This window comes from Mandrillus leucophaeus, unplaced genomic scaffold (genome assembly GCF_000951045.1).
Source record: "Mandrillus leucophaeus isolate KB7577 unplaced genomic scaffold, Mleu.le_1.0 Scaffold230, whole genome shotgun sequence".
NCBI classification, from domain to species: Eukaryota; Metazoa; Chordata; class Mammalia; order Primates; family Cercopithecidae; genus Mandrillus; species Mandrillus leucophaeus.
Genome location: NW_012102366.1, coordinates 1,011,969 through 1,027,666, shown reverse-complemented (window position 1 = coordinate 1,027,666; position 15,698 = coordinate 1,011,969). Strand labels below are relative to the sequence as shown.

Sequence of the window (15,698 nt, the reverse complement as noted above, 5' to 3'; positions counted from 1 at the left end):
CTCGCTGCTCTGCCTTCCTAGCGGGAAACTGACTGCCTGAGCTCTGGAGGACAAACAGAGACACTGGGGGGTCAACGGGGGCGGCCGCGGGTGGGGCTCCAGGCCTCCACCCACCGGGTTGCTGAGCGCGCACGCAGCCACCCGAGGGAAGATCCCCGCCGCCCGGGGTCTCGAAGAGGGGTTAGAACTGACCCAGGGCCACGCAAGAAAGAAGCGGGATTTGAATCCAGATCTCTCTTAGCAAAACCTGGACCCTGAGCTGCCAGGGGGCCAGGAAAGAGGAAGGATCTAGGGCAGGGTCTGCAGCTCACTGAGACGTTTCCCTCCCTGCGGCCTCAGGGGCCTGCACTCCCCAGCCCCAGCCCGGGACCAGCCCCTTTGCCCCTGGGGTAGGAGGGGGAGACACACACCTCTTGAGCCACGTGGACTGGCTGGAGGCCCTGCACGGTCAGCGGCTGCACCGGGCCGGCTTTGGGAGCTTGTGGAGTGGCCTGGACCACAGACCTCTGGGAGGGGAAAGGCAACGTTAAGATGACCATGGCAACGATGGCGGTCAACCCACCCAGCCCCTGCACGGGCGACCTTCTGTAAAGCTCAGAGCAGGCCATAAGCAAGAGGCTGCCGTTTTCCAGCCAAGCAAGGAGGGTGCTGGATCCATTACTAATGGGCACCTACTCACGGGCAAAGTGAGGCTCCTAGGAAGCGGCAGGGCTGAGTTGAACCTGGGACTAACTGCGGGGTCTCTGCTCTCCGCCCCCTCTCCCTACAGGCCCCTGAAGCTGTGCCAAGAACCCGCAGGCAAGGCCTTGGGTTATCTTTCGTCCCCACCCCGCCCCCCATGTCAACTGTCTGCCCTGTTCTGTGCTGTGGTGGGGATGCGGGGATTATCCTAGGGGTGCAGAGCCAGGGACAGAGGCTGGTGGAAGAGGGTGCTGAGTGGAGAAGCTGGGGCCTGGACCCAGGTCTGGAGGTTTGGGGGGCTCTAGCGCCAGGCAGGGGAGTATCTGTGAATTCTCTGGGACAGGGTTTCTGTTTACACTTGGGAAAGGGTCTATGGATTTCATGTTTTCAAGGGGCTGGGAACCCCTCAACTTCGTTGGTAACAACCAGGTGGCACACAGTCCCAGTGTCTTAACCTGCGCCGGCTCAGGGCTCTGCCTCCTTGCAGAGGCTGGGTGTGGATTTGGGCACTGGGTCCCCTCCCTGAAACCCTGCCCAGAAGGAGCCAGGATGTGGCCTCAGGGCTTCCTTCAGGCAAATGGGCCCAAAGAGGCTCAGGTGGTTTCTCCAAGTGGTTCCCCTGGCCCACTATGCCCCAGTCTCCTTCCAGGAGGTCCAATTTCCTCCTCCCCACGGCTCCCCCATCCTCCAGCCCCAGGATGCTGAGTCTGGAAACAGGGAGAGATGCTTATCAAAGGCCAGGGTGGCAGGCTGGGGCTGGACCCACAGGGGCTGGGCTCTAACAGGCCAGAGGCACAGCCATGGGGGGCTGCAGAGGCTGCCTGGCCGGTACCCCTGGCCCGAGCCGCTGCCCGCCTTGGCCTGGCACCTCTTGGGTGACGGGGACACTCTGCTGGACGCCGTGGACCTGCAGCTGCTGTGGCACCGTGCCCGTGGGGGCCCCAGCCGTCTTGCTGGAAGAGCTGTTGGCCTGCACCGGCGACTGCTGTAAGGGAAGGAGACACAGGAGTGCCGCTGGGGTGCGTTCGCATCCTCTCTGGGGTGGACTCGCACTCCCTCTGGGACACCCGGGCCCTCACACACACCCTTCTCAGGAAAGCTGTCTGGGGAGGGCGGCAGCCTGTGGGGACCTATCCCAACCACCCAGGCTGCTAACTGACTGCGTCCCATGCATCCAAATGCCTACTCCCTGCAAGGGCCCCAGTCAACTCCTGGCAATGATGGGGGTTTAACCCTCCCCAGCAAGGTTGGCTGATGGTGGGTGGTGCCCTCAGCACCGCTGACGCTCTCCAGGGGCTGATCCTCAAAGGTTATAGCAATGATAGCAATGACAGCAATGACAGCAGCCTCTGGTGTGATATTGGGCCAACTCCCACCAGACACTGCACTGAGTGCTTTGAATGTACTCATTGGAATCTCACGGCACTCCCACTTCCCAATGGAGGCGCAGAGGGGAAGGGACAAGCCCCAGGTCACACGGCTGTAGGCGGTGAGGCATAGGGCTGAGCCCAGGCAGGCTGGCCATGGAGCACTGTGTCTGCTCTGAGCCCCGCTGTGCCTCAGGCTGTAATGCCCACCGCAAGCTGAGGGGTGGTTGATACCATCAGTTGTTTGACACAGAGAAAACTGGGGGCTCAGAAGGCTCAAAGGGGCCGGGCGTGGTGGCTCACGCCTGTAATCCCAGCACTTTGGGAGGCCGAGGTGGGCAGATCACCTGAGGTCAGGAGTTCAAGACCAGCCTGGCCAACATGGTGAAACCCCGTCTCTACTAAAAATACAAAAATTAGCCGGGCGTGGTGGCGCACGCCTGTAATCCCAGCTACTGAGGAGGCTGAGGCAGGAGAATCACTTGAACCCGGGAGCTGGAGGTTGCAGTGAGCTGAGATTGCACCACTGCACTCCAGCCTGGGGGACAGAGCGAGATTCTGTCTCAAAAACCAAACAAAGCTCAGAGGCCTGCCCAGAGTTGCACAGGAGAAAGCGGCCGGGCCAGCCATCTGACCCCGAGCTCCTAATGCAGACAGCATCCACAGCCTGGCTTCAACACCCTCATTGGTGGTGGGGTCCCCAGAATCTACCCTGTGGTCCGAGGCTTCCTGGAAGAGACTGTCCCACCCTCCGGAGGGAAGAGGAACCCACTTTGTTTCTCGAATGCAGTTCCCTGAGCTGGAGCTGCCAGGGCCATCTCAACCCAGGAAATCACCTCCTTCTCCCAGAGCAGAGCTCCACGGCCGCTTAGCTCAGAGCTGGCAGATCCAGGAATTCGGCAGCTAAGCCACCCTACCTGGGGTCAAGAAGGGCGTCGCACTGGGAGTGAAGAGGGAAGCAGGACTTTGGAGGAGCAAGTAGGCTTGGCGGGGGGCAGGGAGCCCCAAATATACTATAGGGATACATTGCTGACCTGGGGAGACATCGGGGGGAGGGCGGCTGACAGGACTACCACTTACCTCTGGGGGTGAGTGCACCTGCTGGGTACCGTGGACCGTCAGGGAGACCTGGCCACCTTTGCTGCCTGGGGCTGCGCTCTGCACCACCAGACGCTGCGTGGGAAGAGCCTGGAGCCAGGGAGGGAGAGGGAAGGCAGATCACTGATGACAGCACCGAGCATCTGCGCAGTGCCAGGCGACATTCTAAGTGCTTCACGCCTGTTAGCTCACAGAATCGCCCTGACAGCCCTGATGAAGCTCAGCTACTGCCCCCGCTTCGCAGAGGGTGACACCAAGGCTCAGGATGGCAAAGGCGCTTATCTGAGGTCCTAGAGCCAGGAAGTGGCAGAGCTGGAGTTGTTGTCAGGCCATGTGGAATGTGCTGTCATCCTTAAAACCCAACAGTACTAGGCTGGGTGCGGTGGCTCACATCTGTAATCCCAGCACTTTGGGAGGCCGAGGCAGGTGGATCACCTGAGGTCAGGAGTTCGAGACCAGCCTGACCAACATGGTGAAATCTCGTTTCTACTAATAGTACAGAAATTAGCGGGACATGGAGATGCACGCCTATAGTCCCAGCTACTCAGGAGGCTGAAGCACGAGAATTGCTTGAACCTGGCAGGTGGAGGTTGCAGCAAGCCGAGACCGAGCCATTGCAAAAGCCGACAGCACTTTGTCCAGTTCTGTGCTGATCAATTGGAAACGGGTGAGCCTGGCACCTCATGTGCAGCCTTCTGGGGCACAGACCACCCTGTGCTGGCTACGGACTGCTGACTCAAAACCTGGCCTTGGGTTCTCTGCTTCAGGACACCAGGCTGGACCCGTAAACCATCTTCCCAACTATACATCCTATTCTCTCTGCTGAGATGGCTCCTGCAGCTCCTCTGTCCCTGATGGCCCCTGCCTGATAGTCTCACCCTGGGGAGGTGACTGCCCAGAGCCAGGAGGTAGGGCAGCCCCTGGATGGGGCGTCTTCCTCCGATCCTGGTGAGGACAGATCCTGGTTTGCCACAGGGGTTGGTCCTCCACCCTGAGGGAGCCTTCCAGGGTGGGGGCCAGGTACACCAGCCTTACCTGCTGGGGCACTTGGATGTTGGTCAGCTGGAGGGGCGACACGTGGCCTGGCTTGGCCTGCACACTCGTCTGGACCAGCAGCCGCTGTGGAGACAAGGCAGGAGGAGCTGAGCTGCCGCTTCCCCCAGGGAGGCCTGGTGCGGCTGGGTGGCGGGCGGCTGCTGTGCACATCTTGATAAGAACAGGTGAGCAGATGGCTACAGCAGGAAGCAGGGAGGGGAGGCGAGGCCCCCAAGGCCGCAACCTGCACTGCCCCCCTCACAGGCCCTCCCCCGCCCCCTGGGAGGGCCACATCCTACCTGCTGGGTGCCCTGCACCTGCTGAACCACCTGAGTAGGAACACCGGTCTGGCTGGCAGTGGAGCCGGGGCTGGCCTCCGACACCGTCTCGCTGGCCCGCATGGCACCTTCTGTGGGGAGGGGCCACCAGGTCAGCTCTGCCTGCTGTCCCCGCCCCCAGCCTAAGCCTGAGCCCACCTGGAGGGGAAGATGCAGCCTGAAGCCAACCCCCAGCAAGGTCAGGCCCCTCCAAGTCCTGCTTACCCCCAGCCAGCCCTGACTGCACCCATCAGGGGCCCACGCGGCAGAGTGGGCTGGGGCCTGCAGGACCAAGGATCCTTAATACCTGGAAGCAGCCCTCATCAGCTTTCCTCATCCTGAAGCCAGACCAGATAGGGTGACTGAAGAGCTATGATGCTCAAGACCCAGAAGGCTGGACCCTTCCCAGCAGACGGGACTTGTGGATAGGCAGGGAACTGACTGTCCACTCCAGGGTCCTGGCAGTGCTGGAAGGACCGAGGCGCTGGGGCCACATTCTCTGGGGTGACCCCTGACTTCCCAGGAGTGGAAGCTGCTCGGAGGAGCGGTCCCTGGAAGGTCTTGCTAGCCTGTGGCCAAGTCCTCCCTCCCCGACCCTCTGTCCTCAGTGGGGTGGGGACCACAAGGGGCTTGGAGTCGGGGAGCTAGCCTGTGGCCAAGTCCTCCCTCCCCGACCCTCTGTCCTCAGTGGGGTGGGGACCACAAGGGGCTTGGAGTCGGGGAGGCAGGTACTCACGCTGACAGGCAGCTGAGAAGAGGCAATCATAGAACATGGTGCTCGTCCCCCACCACCCCACCCGCCCCCTGTCCGTCTGTCCGTCCAGGGGGGCCTGCCTGCTCCTCTTTGCTCCTTGCCCGCCTCTATAGAACAGCAGGGTGTGCAGGTGGCTTTATACCCGCAACCTTGGGGCGCTAATCCCCCCGGTGGATGCGGAGAGCCTGCCTGCCCTCTTGGGGAAACACGCCCCTCCCCAGCAGAGCAGGGCCTTCGCGGGGCTGGGGCAGCGCTGCGGGCTGAGGAGGGAGGTTGGTACCCAGAGACGCTATCGGGCAGGCACAGGTCAAATTTCATGCACATCTTGCTAAGTGATTAGCAGGGGTGCTGGGGGTAGAGGCAAGCGTCCCCAAGAGGCGCTGGCTAGAAGACCCTCACCCCAGCTGGGACGCCATCCATCCCATCCCCTCCATGTGACCTGGTTTACCCCCAGCAGCTCCAGAGGCCGAGGTGGGGCTGGGGGTGGACATGTACCTGCCCTTCCTCCACTGCCAAGGAGCCAAGGTCCCAGGCCCATTTTTCTTGTGGATTTAGAGGGGTTTATCCAACCCCCGGCAGCACTGAAGGGCCACGGGCAAGGAGTTATCACTGCACACGCTAGTGTTGCTTCTGGCACACTAGGTGTTATGTTAGACTCTGGACAGCCAGAGACAGTAAGAGCTTTTTTGTTTTTTGAGACAGGGTGTCGCTCTGTCACCCAGGCTGGGAGTGCAGTAGCATGATCTTGGCTCACTGCAACCTCTGTCCCCTGGGGTTCAAGCAATTATCCTGCCTCAGCCTCCCAAATAGCTGGGACTACAGGTATGCACCACCATGTCTGGCTAATTTTTGTATTTTTAGTAGAGATGAGGGGGGTCTCACTATATTGCCCAGGCTGGTCTCGAACTCTTGGACTCAAGCATGTCCACCTGCTTCTGTCTCCCGAAGTGCTGAAATTATAGGCGTGAGCCACTGTGCCCGGCTGACGTTAAGAGCTTTTCATTTTTTTTTTTTTTTTTTTTGAGACAGGGTCTCGCAGTCACCCAGGCTGGAATGCAGTGGCGCAATCTTGGCTCACTGAAATCTCCACCTCCTGGTTCAAGTGATTCTCCTGCCTCAGCCCACTGAGTAGCTAGGACTACAGGCACCCGCCACCACGCCCAGCTAATTTTTTGTGGTTTTAGTAGAGACGGGGTTTTGCCATGTTGGCCAGGCTGCTCTTGAACTCCTGGCTTCAAGTGATCTGCCCGCCTCGGTCTTTCAAAGTGCCGGGATTACAGGCGTGAGCAACTGCACCCAGCTGACAGTAAGAGCTTTTATAACCCATTTTCAGACAAGGCAACAGAGACCAGAAGCAAGGATGTGACCTGTCCAAGGTCAAATGCACCATCCACCGTGCAGGCCATGACACAGGTTCCCCTTTGGGCCCACACAAACCTCATACCACACATGGAACCTGGAGTCACTGGTTCTGCCTGGGCTGAGCCCCAAGGGCAGGGATGTGTGGACTTGGGTATATGGGCACGGGAAAGAAAGTAAGCTGGGGGTCTATGGGGACCCAGGTATCCAGACTTGGTCTCGGGTGTCCAGGCAGGGCACAGGAAGGAGAGGGGCCTGGACAGGACAGGAGGGTTGTCCAGGGCAGATGCAAAGGCCAAGTCAAGGACAGAGGGCATGAGTGTGTGTTGGGGGCGGGGGTTGCAAGATGTGGGAGGAGGTGTCGGGGGAGGCCTCTGCGTGGCCTCATGTGGGCTGTGGGGCATTTGGTCAACCCCAGGCCTGCCTGACCAGCTGCCCGTGCAGCCAATTCCACAGGCCCCTATGTTTTGCTGAATCTTCCCTGGTATCTTTAGGCTTCCCTGGGCCATAAGGGAGGAGGCCCTCACTGAGAGAAACCCGAGACAGCCCCAAGTCACGTGACCGGCCCTGCACACCTGGGTTCGTGAGGCCCAAGGACTCAGGCCCAGCCTAAGGGATAGTGTCTCACCCAGGAAGCTCAAGGTGGGCAGGGAGTGGTGGGCTGGCCCCCACCACCTCCGGGGCTCAGGGACTGGTCCCTGAGCAGGACCCACAGCAGGAGGAGGCCTGGGGACCTGCTGGGACCAGGTGGCTATCTCCAGGAAGCAGCCTTGCCTGTCTCCTGCCTCTGGGGTAGCCCTCAAGGCTGGGACCCCGTGCCTGCCAGCCCAGGAGGGCACCAGGGGATGCGCCACGAGGCTGAACAGGTGAGCCTGAGTGACTCGTGCGGATGAGGGCTTCCTGTGCAGCTGTCCCTGTCTGCCTGCGGCCGGGGCAGGGCCCCTCCACTGCTGGGTCTGGCCCTCTCTGTGTTTCAGCGAAGCGAAGCCCGGAGGGGAAGTGGGGGGTGGCACTGAGTCTGCGAGCGAGCGTCTGCATCTATCTGCCGGAGATCGCCACTCTGGGCATGTGCAGGAGGCCAGGGAGGCCCCCACTGTCTCAGGAAACGGCGGCCGATTTCCTGTCCCTGAATCTAACACATCAACGTCTCTGAGCAGTGGAATGACTCTGACAAGTAGGCACCCGTCCTCCCCGAGCCCCGCACTTCCCCATCTAGACCTACTCAAACATTAGATGAGCTACTTGGGGGATCCCAGGGGAGGCCCGAGAGGCTGGGCTCCTGGCATCCACCGTGGGGGCCTGGCCCCCTTCCCCATGGACAAATGAGGCCACCTGACTCTCTGCCTCCTGCCCCAGGGGCTCCTGGAGGGGCCCCTGCTGCCCCCAGTGTCCTCTGTCCTGTGTCTGCTCCAACCTCAGTTTCCCCATCTGTGCTTGAGAATGCTGACAAACACCCTCCACTTCCCTGTCTGGACACAACTCTTCTTGGACCCCCCAAACCCCACGTGAGAGAGAAGCGGGGAAGAAGGGCTGGACTCGGCCCCTCCTTCAGGGCGGCCCCCTGTTCCCTGTAGGCCAGCTCAGTTTCACCTTCCCGGGAGTGGCTGCCAGAGCCCACAGCACACTCCTTCCGCCTTGGGTTCTGGGAGAGTCTGATGGCCTCTGAGGACAGGGATTTATGGATCTAGTATTGTTCCTGACCAGGGAAACTTGATCTTCCTTCCTACCACCTCCAAAGTCACCTTTAGGCAGGGCAGGCGTGGACTGGGGCTGGGTGAGCTGTGTCTGGTGTTGGTGTCGGCTGGCGTCCAGCCCCAGGCTCCAAGTCTGGGTCCAGGCCCCTCCCTTCCTCTTCCCTGCCGACTCCCTGGGTCTCTGGTCAGCTCCGATTGCTCCTGGCTTGGGAGAAGTCCCAGGTGCCTTATGGCAGCCTTCACTGGTGTCAGTTACTCCCGCTTCCCCAGCGCTCACGTGGCCCCGGCCACCCTTAGATGAGGAGGGGCGCTAACCTGGCAGAGGCTCAGGGAGGAAGGCTGAGGACTTACTGCAAGGGGTGGGGGAGGGGACAGCTGGCAGGGCACAAGCCAACCTCCTCTTCCTCAGAACGAATCCAGGAAGCACTGCCCAGTGATCCTTCTGGGGACAGGCTGGCAACTGCCAGAATGTGGATGGCAGGGAAATGAAATTCCCTGGGACCACTGTGAAAGGCGACTAAGCCACCGCCTGACCAAGTGAGCCCCAGAGAGTTCTGGGGACAGCAGAGTTGCTGCAGCCTGCCCTCCTGGGTACAGAGTACCCTCCTGGGAGCACTACCAAGATGGGGGAGACAGAGGTCACCTCTCCATGCCCCACAGCTACTTAGAGTCCCGCCTGGCTCTGTCTGACCCAAAGACCATGCCTTGCTCTTGACTTCTTGCTCTTCTTCGTGCAATGGCGCCATCTTGGCTCACTGCAACCTCCACCTCCCGGGTTCAAGCGATTCTCCTGCCTCAGCCTCCCCAGTAGCTGGTACTACAGGCACACACCAACACGCCCAGCTAATTTTTGTATTTTTATTAGAGACGGGGTTTCACCATGTTGGCCAGGCTGGTCTTGAACTCCTGACCTCAGGTGATCTGCCTGCCTCAGCTTCCCAAAGTGCGGGGACTTGGTCTTGACTTTGAAGCACCAGGGCCTCCCTAGGGGAGTGTGGGAAGAGCTGGAGAAGCCAAGGCCAAGAGTGGAAGGACTTGGGGAGTGGTGGAGCCTGGAGCTGTGTGCCCACTCCAGACCCTGGCTCTAGGGAGCCTGGACCCTGAAGCAGGTAAGACCCACACCTAGGGCGTGGATCAGGACCCATCAGACACTCTGGGGGGCAAGCGGAGTCATCCACTGGTGACATGCGAGGCCTCTTGCAAACAGTCAGCCATGCAGGAGCTGACAGGACATGATGGCTGTGCTAGGTGCTCCTCTAGGCTGTTCTGGGTCAGGCTGGTGCTCCTCAGTCATTCCACAGAGACTGAGCACTGACAGAGCCCTGCCTGCAGGTGGGCACCCCCACCCTCCCATTATCAGAACTTTAAGTGGTGATAAGTGTTAAGAAGACCAACGGGCCGCAGTGGTTCATGCCTGTAATCCCAGCACTTTGGGAGGCCGAGGCGGGCAGATTACTTGAGGTAGGGAGTTCGAGACCAGCCTGGCCAACATGGCAAAACGCCATCTCTACCAAAAAATACAAAAATTAGCCTGGCGTGGTGGTGTCCCCTGTAATCCCAGGACACTGAGGCAATACTGTAATACTCAGGAGGCTGAGGCAGAAGAATCACTTGAACCCGGGAGGCAGAGGTTGCAGTGTAGTCCCAGCTACTCGGGAGGCTGAGGCAGAAGAATCACTTGAACCCGGGAGGCAGAGGTTGCAGTGAACCGAGATTGCACCACTGCATCCAGCCTGGGTGACACAGTGAGACTTTGTCTCAAAAACAAGCAAACAAGAAGACAGAGAGTGAGCAGTGGGGGCAGGGGCAGGGAGGTGTGGGAGTCAGAAAGGTGGTGTCCGAGCAGAGACCTGAGGGAGACAAGAGGCAAGCTCCCAGAGGGTCTGGGGCAGGGAGTGCTCCTGGCAGAGGGTACCGAGTGCAAAAGTCAGGAGGCAGGACTGAGCCTGGTGGGTTTGTGGAGCTGTAGGAAGGCCAGGGGGCTGGACCAGGTATGTGAGGGGATGGGTGGAAGTGAGCGAGGCTGGGAGGCTGGCAGGCCAGAGTTGAAGGGGCTTGGCATTTGCTAGTAGGGGCACAGGGTGTGTGGAGTGGTTTTTTTTTTTTTGAGACAGAGTTTCACTCTTGTTGCCCAGGCTGGAGTGCAATGGCACAATCTTGGCTCACTGCAACCTCCATCTCCCAGGTTCAAGCAGTTCTCCTGCCTCGACCTCCCAAGTAGCTGGGATTACGGTGCCCGCCACCATGCCCAGCTTTTATATATATATATACACACACACACACACACACATATATATATATATAGAGAGAGAGAGAGAGTGTGTGTGTGTGTGTGTGTGTAGCTTTTAAAGCCCTTTTTTTGTCAGGTATCAGGGGAAGGAGCCTGCTCTCCAAGAGTGAGAAAGCCTAGGCTGGGGTTTCTCAAAGAGGGCCCATGGAACCACCTGGCTTGGAGCCATCAGGGTCGAGCTAGGATGTGACGGGACCTATGGGCAGTTGTGAACCAGCTCCCTCTGGCTGCTGGGAGGGGTCAGACTGTGAGGGTAGAAGTGGAAGAGGCGGGTAGGTTCTGGAAGAGTTTAGGAGGTGGAGCCAAGAGGTCTTACTCAAGGAGGAGTAGGACAGAAACAAGACTGACCGTGGGCCTGGAAGGATGAGAAAGTCTTGAAGGAGAGAAGATTTGAAGAGGGAAAAATGCAGAATTCAATTTGGCTGCACTGGCCTGCAGCGAGTTCAACACCGAGTGGATGAGTCAAGAGTGGCTAGATGTGGGGTCCTGGGGTTCAGGGTTGCAGCCCAGGCTGGAGACCTCGGTGTGGGCATTGAGAGCTGGGACACAGGATGAGGCCATTATGAAAGGAGAACTACAGGAGCTAAGAGAGGTTCCCAGGCCTGAGTCTGGGGCTCTCCCTCCTTTGCCGACAAGGTCAGGGAGATGAGGAGAAGCAGCAGAGGGGACCACGGAGGGACTGCAGGGGGGTGGGCGGAGACCAGGGCAGATGGCTCCTGGAGGCCTCACAGGAGGGGATCTTTGGGGAAAAGGGGGCCAGCGGCAGGGGGTCCAGGAGCTGGAGGTTCCTGGATAAAATGGGGGCTTGGCTGGGCGTGGTGGCTCACACTTGTAATTCCAGCACTTTGGGAGGCTGAAGTGGGAGGATTGCTTGAGGCCAGGAGTTCAAGACCAGCCTGGGCAACATAGTGAGACTGTTGCTACAAAAAAATTAAAAGATTAGGCTGGGCGTGGTGGCTCATGTCTGTAATCCCAGCACTTTGGGAGGCCGAGGCGGGCGGATCACGAGGTCAGGAGATTGAGACCATCCTGGCTAACACAGTGAAACCCCGTCTCTGCTAAAAATACAAAAAATTAGCTGGGCCTGGTGGCGGGCGCCTGTAGTCCCAGCTACTTGGGAGGCTGAGGCAGGAGAATGGCGTGAACCCGGGAGGCAGAGCTTGCAGTGAGCTGAGATCGCGCCACTGTACTCCAGCCTGGGTGACAGAGCGAGACCTTGTTTCACCAAAAAAAAAAAAAAAAAAAAAAAAAATTAGCTGGGCGTGGTGGCACATGCCTATAGTCCCAGCTACTTGGGAGGCTAAGGTGAGAGTATCACTGAGCCCAGGAGTTGGAGGTTACAGTGAGCCATGATTACACCACTGCACTCCAGCCTGGGCGACAGAGCAAGACCCTGTCTCAAAAAATACATACATAAAAAATAAACAAAATGGGTGCTCTTCCACCTTGATGGGTGGATCGGAAGATCTGCAAGAGGGGGATTAAGTCATGCGGAAGGGACTAGAAGGAGCAATGGCAGAAGCGTGTCCTGGATATGGGCGATGCTGCTTCATCCAAGGAGAAGGCAGAGGTGGTGGGTGCAGATGCACCCCAGGAGTTGGGCGGGAGAAGGGGTCCCTGTGGTTGCCTGATGGTACTCTGTCCCCAGTAACGTTGCCTGCAGGGTCAGGAACCAGAAGCATAATATGAGACAGAGGTGATGGAGGTGAAGGCGGGGTAGAGACAGAATGGGTTTCTTGGAGCATGAAGTTCACTGTTAAGGAAATGTTGCAGGATTTCTGAGCAGCGCTGAGAACCCACTAGAGGCTCACCAGTCCGCAGCCCGACCTCAACCAGGGCAGGGCTGTGTCTACACAGGCAGGAGGGCACTAAGTGTGGCGCTCATGTGGACATCTCCACTCTGTCCATACAGTAAAGAATCACTGCCCTGAGTCCCTGCATGTCCCCATCCCAAACCTCTCCCAGAGGCCCTGGACCTCTCATGTGGAAACTGCCAGAAGCCTCTGGGACACTGCCCAGGGTCCCAGCCCCATCTGCTCTGTTCCACGACGGGGCCAATTGCTACACTTTTCGTTATTTTTTTTTTTTTGAGATGGATTCTCGCTCCGTCACCCAGGCTGGAGTGCAGTGGCGCGATCTTAGCTCACTGCAACCTCTGCCTCCCCGGTTCAAGTGATTTTTCCTGCCTCAGCCTCCTGAGTAGCTGGGATTACAGGCTCGCGCCACCACACCCAGATAATTTTTATATTTTACTAGGGACGGGGTTTCACCATGTTGGCCAGGCTGGTCTCGAACTCCTGACCTCAAGTGATCCGCCCATCTCGGCCTCCCAAAGTGCTGGGATTATAGACGTGTGCCACTGCACTTGGTGAATTGCTACATATTTTGATGACTCTTTATGACCTTATGGTCCCCAATCACATCTTCACCCACCCCTTCCACAGCCCCTCAGGATGTCCTGATGGTCTCACCCCTTCCATTCCCATTCTGAGAAGGACCAGAGCGAGCTGTGATCCAGGCTCCCACTGAGGCCTCCGTCCTCCACAGAGCACATTAAAAACACACCAGTTGGGCACAGTCGCAGAGGCCTGTAGTCCCAGCTACCCATGAGGCTGAGGCAGGAGAATCACTTGAGCCCAAGAGTTCGAGGTCAGTCTGGACAGCATAGCAAGACCCCATCTCTAAACCAAAAAAACACACAAATCTAGCCCAATGCCCAGGCTGCGCTGCCATTCCCATCAGAGCACTGAGTCAGTCGAGACAGACACCCAGCCCTCAGGCAGACCCTAAACAAGCCAAAACATCATCACTACGTTTACTGTGGGAAATGCTCAGAGGGCAACAGGTCTGTCCAAGATGGCCTGCTCTCAACGCAGGTCCTGTGTGCCTTAGCCTATGTCATGAGAAAGAAAAGCAAAAACAAAGAAAAGGGCCGGAGCCTGGATCCTGCCCAAAATAACAGCGTGGCTCCCCTAGGAAGGGGAGGTGACATGTACAGGCCCCCCACAGCTGACCTCCCTGAAGTGCCCACTCGAGGCCATCCTGGCTATTAGACCCTCGCATGTGTCCCCTGAGAGCGAGGAGCTATGATGATTCCACCACAAATGAGGAAACCAGAGCAGGGAGATCAAAAGACTGGTGTGTAGACAGGCCAGGCCTGGACCGCACCCTCTGTCTCCCACAGGTCCATGCAAATTTTGATGCCACTGCCCAAACCCTTCTTCCAGGGACATCTTACTTGCAAAGAGAGGTCAGAGCAGCTCTAAGAGGCTGAGCATGGTGGCTCATGCCTGTATTCCCAGCATTTTGGGAGGCTGTGTCAGGAGGATTGCTTGAGCCCAGGAGTTTGAGACCAGCCTAGGCAATATGGCAAGACCTCATCTCTACAAAAAACACAAAAACAAAACAAAACAAAACAAAACAAAACAAAACAAAATTAGCTGGGCACAGCTGCACACCTGTAGTCCCAGCAACTCAGGAGACTGAGGTGGGAGGATCATTTGAGGCCAGGAGTTTCAGACCTGCCTGAGCGACATGGGGAGACCCCATCACTACAAAAAATTTAAAAAATTATCCAGGCATGGTGGTGGGCACCTGTGTCTCAGCTACTTGGGAGGCTGAGGTGGGAGGATTGCTTGAGCCTGGAAGGTTGAGGCTGCAGTGAGCTGTGATTGCACCACTGCACTCCAGCCTGGGCAACAGAACGAGACTCTGTCTCAAAAAACAAAATAAAACCAAAAACAGAAGCTCTAAGATCTGCTCTGCTGGGAAGGAGTTTGGGGGGACAGAGGCCTCCTTGTATGGCTTAAGCACCCCTACCCTAGTGATGCCCCAAGTCCCATCCAGAAACCTTGGGGGGCATAGCAGCCCTGTGCCTTCACACCTGGGGGCTAGGCTACCTGAACAACTCTGAGAGGAGTTTTCGGGACACACGAGCGCGCAGCACTTACCAGAGACAGTGACCACGATGTACTGCTGGGGTGCAGGCGACGGGGTGGGCGCACCAGTCGGCTGTGAGGGTGCGGGTACAGCCGGGAGCTCCGTCACGTACTGCTTCTGGCTGCCCGGTGGCTGTGCCTGGGGCTGGGGGCTCTGCAGCTCGGTGACATATTGGGGCTGAGGGGTGGCAGCAGCGGTGGGCGGCTGTGGGGGCTGGGGTGCCGCTGGGGGTGGTGGCGGTGGCGGCTGAGGCTGGGCTTGTGGCGGGGCCTGTGGCGGCTGGGATGGTGGCGGGGCTGCCTGTAGCTCAGTATACGCCTGTGTTGCCATGCCAACGGTGGGGAAAATGATAATAAATAAGGCTTTTTTTTTTTTTTTTTATTCCTTGGGAAGAAAGACGGGGAGGGGGGAGAGAAAAACAAAACAAAACAAAAGAAGGAAAAACAGGAATTAATCCACAGGCAGAGAAAGCAGGGACAGCTCTGGGCTCCCTGGAGATATGCTTGGGTTCATCACTAACTTAATTAAATCCCCAGGCTGGTGGCCAGAAATATCCAACCCGTCACTGCAGGGGGACCGGCTGTAGACCAGGGCTGGAGCCCCACTCCGCACCCCCGACTCACCCCAAGCCAGGACTCCTGCCTTCCCAGTCCCTGGTACCCAGAGACCCCCACATCCATGTAGGATCGCATTTCCCCCTACTGCGGGGAAACTTGGGCCCGTGTGGTTGCTCTGTGCCCTCACCCAGAGAAAAATGGTACAGTTCTCACTGGTTCAGTCTCAAATGCCAGGGGCTGCCCCCTGCCTTGCCTCCATCTCCTTAGCTGAGGACCCCAAGTGGGCACTTCCTGAGGGCCCCTGCAGGCCAGGCATGGGGCTGGGCACTTTCCCTATGTTAGTTCACCTTTTAAAAATATACATTAGGCCGGGCGCAGTGGCTCACGCCTGTAATCCCAGCACTTTGGGAAGCCGAGGTGGGCGTCAGGAGATCGAGACCATCCTGGCGAACACGGTGAAACCCCATCTCTACTAAAAATACAAAAAATTGGGCCGGGCGCGGTGGCTCAACCCTGTAATCCCAGCACTTTGGGAGGCCGAGACGGGCGGATCACGAGGTCAGGAGATCGAGACCATCCTGGCTAACACGGTGAAACCCCGTCTCTA

The 15,698-nt window shown here is 58.3% G+C and overlaps 1 protein-coding gene across 1 annotated transcript in view; it reads right to left on the bottom strand.

Moving 5' to 3' along the window:
- The window catches only part of RFX1 (regulatory factor X, 1 (influences HLA class II expression)), a 39,549-nt gene extending 24,637 nt beyond the window's left edge, over nt 1-14,912 (bottom strand). Inside the window, exons 1-6 of the mRNA XM_011981815.1 lie at nt 14,546-14,912; nt 4,481-4,590; nt 4,182-4,265; nt 3,129-3,236; nt 1,550-1,666; nt 411-506 (exon numbers count right to left, since the gene is read on the bottom strand). Coding sequence (XP_011837205.1) covers nt 411-506; nt 1,550-1,666; nt 3,129-3,236; nt 4,182-4,265; nt 4,481-4,590; nt 14,546-14,864 — 834 coding nt within the window. The 5' untranslated portion in view covers nt 14,865-14,912. The remainder of the gene's footprint in view (nt 1-410; nt 507-1,549; nt 1,667-3,128; nt 3,237-4,181; nt 4,266-4,480; nt 4,591-14,545) is intronic.
- Nucleotides 14,913-15,698: the final 786 nt, after the last annotated feature.